Source organism: Phaseolus vulgaris, chromosome 6 (genome assembly GCF_051622355.1).
Source record: "Phaseolus vulgaris cultivar YP4 chromosome 6, ASM5162235v1, whole genome shotgun sequence".
Lineage (NCBI taxonomy): Eukaryota > Viridiplantae > Streptophyta > Magnoliopsida > Fabales > Fabaceae > Phaseolus > Phaseolus vulgaris.
Window position 1 is genome coordinate 8,602,878 of NC_143503.1, and position 8,170 is coordinate 8,611,047.

Here is an 8,170-nt window from a genome sequence, read left to right on the forward strand (position 1 = left end):
TAACTTCTAGATTACGTAATCCGGAAGTCATTTTTCAAATTTGTAATTAGCTTCCAGATTACGTAATCCGGAAGTCTTATTTAACTTCCAGATTATGTAATCCGGAAGTCTTTTTTTCAAATGAGTTTCCGGATTATATAATCTGGAAACTACCTATGGGGTGACATAAGAAGGATAAAAATGTATTTTCATGTTGGGTATGGAGATGACAAAAGAAGATATGGAGGTGGAGGAAGAAACAGTCTTAGTGCCTTCATAAACCTAGCTCGAATCATAAGGTGGGTTGGTGAGGGCTACTTTGGTAAGTAACGACATGTCACGGTCAAAAGGGTTCATCTAACTTGATTTGTTGGGGTTGAATGTCCAAGGGTGGAAACACATGGGTCAATCTAGTCTAGGTACCACCAAAATTTGTATTGGAACAAATGTCAAGGTTAAGGTGGATTGTTTTGGGAGAAACCATGACACATATAATCTAAAGGAACAATTAGATACATGTGGTCGATGGAAACAAGGATGAATTTTAAGATGAAGGGTTATATGTTTAAGTATAGAGATGAGTGAAACTCATCTCTATACTATTAACTATCATCTTAGCAACCATCTCTTTGAGAGGGAAGTGAATATCACTATTATACCTCCACCATACCTCCATCACAAGATCCTTTCCTAATAGACATGTTGCAATCTATATACTTAACTTTGGGTAACAAATTGATAATGGGGAACACACAATTTGGATGAGTTATTTAAACAAAATCTAAAGAAATAAAATAAAATAAACTTGTTCATGAATTAAAATTAGTTTAAAATGTTTAAATGTTTTATAACATATGGTTAAATGTTGAAATGACAACTTCTATAATTAAGTCGTAGCAAATACTTACAAATAAATAAAAAATACAAATAATGGTACACTCATGGAATAGTACCTTCCCTTGATAAATCAATAAACCATGAAGCCACACCTGTATTTTTTTCTCTCTTTTTTTAATTATGTCATAAATTAATCTCTTTCATGATATTATGATTGTCAATGGTTTACTAAGTTTTTTTGTTGTTGTTCACGTGATAGGGATCAAATACATTTTTTTCACTACTCATATAATCTTGATAACATGTATGAGTAGTATGTTTAACCACTATATTTGATTCTAAACTTTTAGGATTAAAATGATGTGGAGTTATTTTTGTTGTTAATTTCATTAACACATAATATTTTTTCAAGTTTAATATTGAATTAGAAAAAAATATCAACTAAACATCAATTTTGCAATTACAAAATTTGAAATATCACCGATGATAGCTCATTTAAGATGTAATTTTAAAATACTGATAATTATTTTTTATTGCTTTAGGATAAAAGGTTAGGTATCCTCTAAACATATAAACCATTTTTAAATTAAAAAAACGAATAAATTATATTTATATTAAAAGAACTTTAAAATTAATTAAATTTGTTTTCTTGTAGAATCTCCTAAATTTTTTTTTCTCAATTTCCAGAACCCAACGAAACATAGGTATCAACTGGGAATACGAGGTGATAATATCACTCTATTCTTCTGGTCCTCATTCCTCGTTTGATCCACAACGCAACAGAACGCAGCTGTGCCAAAAACACAATAACCCAAAATCATCACTCACTTTCTTTGCACTCTTTGCTATTCCCCTTTTCAATCCTCCACTCCATTCATCACCCCGTTTCTGTAAGTTCATTTTTTTTTTTTATTATTATGTATAATCATTGTATATAAGATAACGATTTTAACTCTCGAATATGGAATATTTTGTATGCATTTTTAGGTTAACAAATTTGTACATGTGTGTTTTTAAGGTGACATGCTGCTGTTGTACTTTAGCTATAATCTACGCTGCTATTGTTTCTTGTCTTTGGTTAGTTAGACTAATTGGGATTATTTCAATGGGAAATGAATATCAATTACCATGGGAAAATAAAAAAAGTTTTGATTTTTGCTCATTATTTATGTTTTGGGGTGGTAAATTACTTTTAATTCAGTTTGAGAAATGCTGGTAGCACATATTTTGCATACATATTCTCCTACTAATGCAATCTGAAATTTTATGACTGTGCAGAAGTTGGGTTCATTCTTAGGCATACGTATAGCGTGGAATTTTGCTTAATAATATAGTTGAAAAGAAAATCTCATTCACTTTTATGGCCTAGGAAGAGTGAAGAATAGCTTAAAAGATGATAAGGGTTTGTTTGATTTATGAAAATTCTTCTTGTTTTCATTTTATGTTCTTACTTGTACTTACAAAAGGGTCACGTTGTTTTCACTTTGATTCTTCTTTTCAAGGATTTGCTTAAGAGTGGTGTAAAAATTCCTTGAAAATGGGAAATGAAAAGAATGTTGTACTTTTGTATGTATTTAACATTTTACAAAAAAAGAATAGACCTTAAAATTGGGTTACCTCATAATTAAGCTGCATTCCACATTTTAATTGTCTTTCTTTCTTTCCCAGGCATGCTGGTGAGGGTATGGAGAATAAGTAGTAGGTCTGTTGATTTGAGGTGAAGGGATTTTCCTTACTCATTTACTATCTGATCAAATGAGAATGAACACAGTCTAGAACTTTTTTTGTTGCTTGTATGACCCAGCATGTGATTTTTAAAAGTTTATTTTCTCTGTGAAAGAATTAGTTTAGTATATATAGTGAGAAGTTGCAGAGTATAAGGGACGGTAAGAGCTAGAAAAAAGGAGTATCCCCCTCCACCTTACATGTTTTGCTTGTTCCTAATCAAGGGGAATCGAGATTCAAGTCATGAATCACCGAACTATTTTTCAAATCACTAATTGTAATTTTGTATCGAATTAAGATCCAGGTACAATAAAAAAGTATTTCAAATATAGCATATATAGTGTTCAATGTAAACAGTTAAATTAAAACTAGAAATAGATAAAAACAACTTAAGTAGAAGTCATACAAAACAAAACTTTAGTTATATCTAAGTTTTTGAAATCTTTACTTTAGAAGAATGGAAACCAAACAATTAAAGAGCTAACTATAGAGTACATGCAGTGAATGAGTGGGTGACAAATAATGGTGAAAAGGTGAAAACATGAGTCATTGAATCGAATCAGTGGTACACATTTCATAGATTTAGTCACGTATCTTAAGATACAAAGTCACTTAAGATTCATCTTGGGATACAAATTGGTAGATAGCCAGAATGTATCGAATTTTAAGATTCATATTCATATCATGAATAGTAAGATTCTGATAGACTGTGTTCCTAATACCAAGCTTGGTACGATAGCATGATGTTTTAGTAACATAGACTGCAGTGCAGGCTAGTTCATATCTGCAGTTATGCTCTTATAATCTCTATTTCTGACTCCATATTGAAAAGGATGCTGCTTAAAGATTATTTTAAGATTGTAGTATTTAATTTAGTTCATAAGGCATTCTAGGTATTTATTTGTGTGACAAAATTTTCTGTTTGGCTGGTCATTGATAGAATAGAATACTCATTGACCTGATAGGCTAGTGATAGTTCATGATTTTACTGGATTGTTTGCGTAAATTTATAGTTTTTGTGTTAATTGCGAAGAGGTATGTTAACTTTCTGCATCATTATAAAGTCAAATGATTTATTGTTATGCCTAATAGTAAGAATATCTATTACTGACGGGGAAAAAAGAATATTGCCTTTGGTTTTGGTTGCATAGTTAACCTGGAGAATGTGTTTTAGTGTTAGCTTTTTGATTATTGTTACAAATCCATGGATCAATGAGATGAAGATCATTCTCATAAGAAAGATAAAGAGCATATTGATACTCTCAAGGTAATATATTAAATTTATTGAAAAAGATAATGACGTGAAATAAAAATTCTCCTATTTATAAATATTGGACTCTAGTCATATGTTACTAACCGATAACATACTTACTAATCATATACAATAATTATTATAATTACCTACTTTGCCTTTAGATATTCAGTATTCTTTTGGCAACAGCTGGACCCAGAAGCAATGAGTGATAATGGTCTAAGGTGAAATGTTTTTTTATGAGAAGACTAAAACATTTTAGTTTGTATGACCAATTTTTTTTTTTACTTAGTGTTTTTGTGTTTTAATTTTTTTTTTCCGAATTTTCTCGAATGTAGAATCTTTTATGTAAAATGCTAATCTTCATTATACTTTCATTGATGTTGCATTTGCTATTTATTGGTCTTTAATTAAAAAGTGTAATTTTGTTTTTATCTTAATGTTTCTAATTAAGTTGATCACTGTTATTATATCAATAGCAATGATTGAAGCATACATCTGTAGCAACATGTGGTCATGGCATTAGTTAAGCAAGAAAAACTATAAAATGCTGTCAACTACTGCTGCTGCTCAGCTTCCAAGTTGCTGGTACCACATTCCCAGCCATCTTAACGTCCATCATCATGCTCAACAAAAGAGAAAACTCACCACTCTATCACTTGCCAATGCAGATAGCCAAATTTCCCTCAGAAACTTCTGTGGCCTAAGTCTTCCTCAGACCCACAATTGCAGCAAAGGGCAAGAGAGCAATAACCGTTCTAGATACAATTCCAATTTAAATCAGAACCACAAACACTTATTATTTCTACAGTTCTTCCCTGACAGTGACACAGAAGACACCAATAATCAAAATCTAAGAACAAGAAACCACTATCAACATCAAGTAGACAAACAAGGAGAATTCAAGGAAAATAACAAGGCCAGGCCTTTCACAAACATGTGGTGGGTAGATGTGAAAGCAGCACTTGGCCAAAGAATTAACTTGGAGGGCATTATATGTTCAACTATGGTGATCTTAAAAGACCCGAAATTGGCAATGCCCCATATTTCTGTTCCTGATATAAGGTATGTTGATTGGGCTGAGCTGCGCAGAAAGGGATTTAAGGGAGTTGTCTTTGACAAAGATAATACTATTACAGCACCTTACTCTTTGAAGCCCTGGCCACCACTTGAGTCTTCATTGGAGTCTTGTAAATTGGAGTTTGGTCATGATATTGCTGTGTTTAGTAACTCTGCTGGTAATACTAGCTTGAAGCAATTTGAAATTGTTCTGAATTTTATGGTACTAGTTGTTCGCTATATCACCTAAAACGTTTTGTGTTATTTTTTTATTTTTTTTTTAATCAGGACTTCATGAATATGACCATGATGGTTCAAAAGCTAGGATGCTTGAAGGTGCAATTGGAATTAAAGTCATTAGACATAGTGAGTTTTGCCTTTTATTTTAGAGCATTTTCTGCACTATTTCTTTATCTTGAAACTTGCAATATTTCTTTATCTTGAAACTTGAAAATACATGGTATATCTGCTCTGTTTAAAATATTGGGACAGTGAATTATTCCCTTGGGATAAATGGCTTTTGTAGTGATGTTGATATGTGTACGAATGCTTCAGGGGTGAAGAAGCCAGCTGGTACAGCTGAAGAAATTGAGAAGCATTTTGGTTGTGAAGCTTCACGATTAATTATGGTACATAAGAATTCTGCAGTGTTATCTTCTATCAGCTACTTTTTTGTAGTGTTTGATTCAGATTTATGTTAAAAGTTAAAGCATAATATTTATGGCAGGTGGGTGATCGACCATTCACTGACATTGTTTATGGCAATCGGAATGGGTTTCTAACTATTTTGACAGAGCCATTGAGTCTTGTTGAGGAGCCATTTATTGTTAAGCAGGTATGTTTCTCATTTTACATTTTGGGTGGTAGAATTGTTTGTTGTGATTAATTTTTCTTGATAAGAGGAACTTTTTCATTAATGGAAGAGAATGAGAAGTTCTGTCTGACAGATCCTATAACGAAAGAGAAATATAGCAGAAATAAAATCTTCAAGCTTAAAAGCTCCGATACCTCTACCTCTTTTATAGACAACTAATGAATGAGATTCTCGTAAAATTGAAAATATATTTTCCACAAAAATTGCAGAATGACTCGTCTTCATCCAAAGCATTGGTGTAGTAAATTCTCAGAAAAGCTTTTTGTGTAACCAAGTAAACTAACTCAACTCATTTAATGGAACTGTTATACATCTCTGGCATGTTTCTTTGTGCCAATGGGAACTTCTACAACCTCTATATTGCCCTTGTACAGGGGGACTTAAGTTTGTTTGAAACCATATGCGACAGTGGTTATCAACTTATCACACATTGTGTAATTGATCTGAATATTGAGAAAAGATACATTAATAGTGATTAAGTGCTTTATTTATGGAGATTATTTCTATCAAACAAGTTACTCTTAACAAGCCACATATAAGATCTATCGGGACTTTCAACATCAACACATGATTGACATTCTTCACTTCTGGAGATTAATTTTTTTCAAGGCAATGAAATGTGTATGATGAAACAGAAATGTAAAAGGTAAGAATCAGAAAACATAGTTAGATAGAAGGAAGTTGAACAGTGCAAGAAACGAGAAGAAGGCAGAACTTAAAAAGACAAAACTAGAGCATTTCATTAAACCAGAAAACTGAAAACTAACAAAGCTGACAAACTGAAATCTGTATATCTGAATTCTCTCCCTTTGTGTCTCAGCTAGTGCCTACTTATTAGGTTCGATACAAGCTAATACATCTGCATTGTGTGACCCTAGTTACACAAATCTCCTAAACTACTGATTTTGCTGCCGCTTTATGTGAATTATTTCTTTTAACTGAAGACTCCAATCTTCATGGTCCAAGTATCTACAAACTACTAACGAGCTCAAAAGTCAGTATTCTACTGCAAGAAAAATGAGCTCAAAAGGATATCTACAGAAAAAATCATAAATGAAACAGTCAGCAAAGATCTATGCAGAGAATAACAGTATTACAGATGAAAAGTACAGTATTTATACAAAATTTAATACAACTCTTATCTACTAAAACAAATGCAAATCTATGCTAAAATCCAAGAACAAGAAAAATAGAAACACTTAGGAAATGCAATAAGCCTATAAATGTGAGTGGTACAAAATGAGTTATGAATGTGTTACTTGTATGGAACTCCTCTCTTTTTCTTTTCATTCATTCATGAATATTAATTAATTTCTTTTGTTTTATAAATATGGATCAATTTGCAAAAAGAAATAACACTGTTTCTTAATGATTGTGATGATAGGTGAGGAAGCTAGAAACTTCATTTGTAAGGTACTGGTCCAGAAGAGGGTTGAAGCCACTTGGCCAGAAGTTATTGCCAGATCCAAAGCCATGTGTCAAAGAGCCATATCCTTGACAAACTAATCTCTAAACACTGCCCTAATTTTTGACCATCTTACTACCCTTGAGTTATGCATACATGTCAATATTTTTTTAAATAATCATTTAGTTTATTTTTAGCAGATGGAAAACATATTCCCCACCTGTCCTATATATGGTATCAATCTCCTTTGGTTAAAGTTAGTTTAAATAGCTTAATTTTAAAAAGTAATAATATTTTTTACCGGTTTTTTCTAACAATATTTTCTTAAATAAAATAAGCAAGTTTTTTGAAACATTCATTTAGAAACATGCTATTAATTATTTGTACCTACAACTTCGGGAGAGAAAAGTTATAAAAGTGAAATTTGTAATTTTCACAATTTTCTCCTTGTTTTTTAAGTTTATATTACACCCTACTATATAGAGCAGCAGCAACTATTGTCGTAGTTTTTGAAAGTAAAAGGAGATATAGCATGTCTCTGTATGTTAAACTTAATTATTTATTGTAATTTTAATCCTGGAAGAAATATTATTATTAAATTACATAAGTTTTTCAGTTTTAGACTAAATTGAATCATAGATTCTTGGATTGTACATAGAAGGACCTTTTCTGAAATTTTTTTCTTTCTGAAATATCTTATGAGACTGAAATGACAATGGTGCATATTTTTAAAGGCGAAATATTCACTCTAACCTGGCTCTACCTGTTAGTGGCTGTCAAAAATGGGGCAGGGTGTGTAATTTGTTAAGTTTATATGGGCTGAAATTAATAATGAAATTAATAACTTGTTCCGTAAAATGTTGATTAACGTAAGATGTTGATTAAGGTTCTCCATCACTTTTTTAATATTTTTAAAATTATTTTGTTTTGAATTTATATAATTGGTTCTAATAAATGATATCACTTTTTTAACTATAAAAATATTAAATAAAATAATAAAATTGAATTAAATTTTATAAAAAAATTAAACTTGACAGTT

General features: G+C 31.3%; 1 protein-coding gene across 7 annotated transcripts; it reads left to right on the forward strand.

Annotated features, from left to right (window-relative positions):
* The first annotated feature begins 1,453 nt into the window (after window positions 1-1,453).
* On the forward strand, window positions 1,454-7,387 carry LOC137835117 (phosphatidylglycerophosphate phosphatase 1, chloroplastic/mitochondrial). 7 transcript variants are annotated; one of them, XM_090303510.1, is made up of 9 exons: window positions 1,569-1,706; window positions 2,095-2,218; window positions 2,485-2,533; window positions 4,273-4,381; window positions 4,465-5,031; window positions 5,141-5,218; window positions 5,408-5,481; window positions 5,580-5,687; window positions 7,111-7,387. In XM_090303510.1, the coding sequence occupies exons 5-9, from the start codon at window positions 4,731-4,733 to the stop codon at window positions 7,222-7,224; spliced, it is 675 nt and encodes a 224-aa protein (XP_090159636.1). In that variant the 5' UTR covers window positions 1,569-1,706; window positions 2,095-2,218; window positions 2,485-2,533; window positions 4,273-4,381; window positions 4,465-4,730; the 3' UTR covers window positions 7,225-7,387. The 7 variants fall into 7 exon arrangements, 6 of the variants coding, with proteins under 6 accessions (XP_068499566.2, XP_068499565.2, XP_090159637.1 ...); XM_068643465.2 differs by lacking the exon at window positions 2,095-2,218 and having other exon boundaries at window positions 1,454-1,706; XM_068643463.2 differs by having other exon boundaries at window positions 1,547-1,706; window positions 4,273-5,031.
* The last annotated feature ends 783 nt before the right edge of the window (window positions 7,388-8,170 follow it).

Bases quoted from the DNA above. Each gene is read 5' to 3' on its own strand.
- LOC137835117 (XM_068643464.2), top strand. From the start codon at position 4,341: ATGCTGTCAACTACTGCTGCTGCTCAGCTTCCAAGTTGCTGGTACCAC. The intron at 5,032-5,140 runs GTAATACTAGCT...TTTTTTAATCAG, and splicing joins TGTGTTTAGTAACTCTGCTG to GACTTCATGAATATGACCAT. The intron at 5,688-7,110 runs GTATGTTTCTCA...TTGTGATGATAG, and splicing joins AGCCATTTATTGTTAAGCAG to GTGAGGAAGCTAGAAACTTC.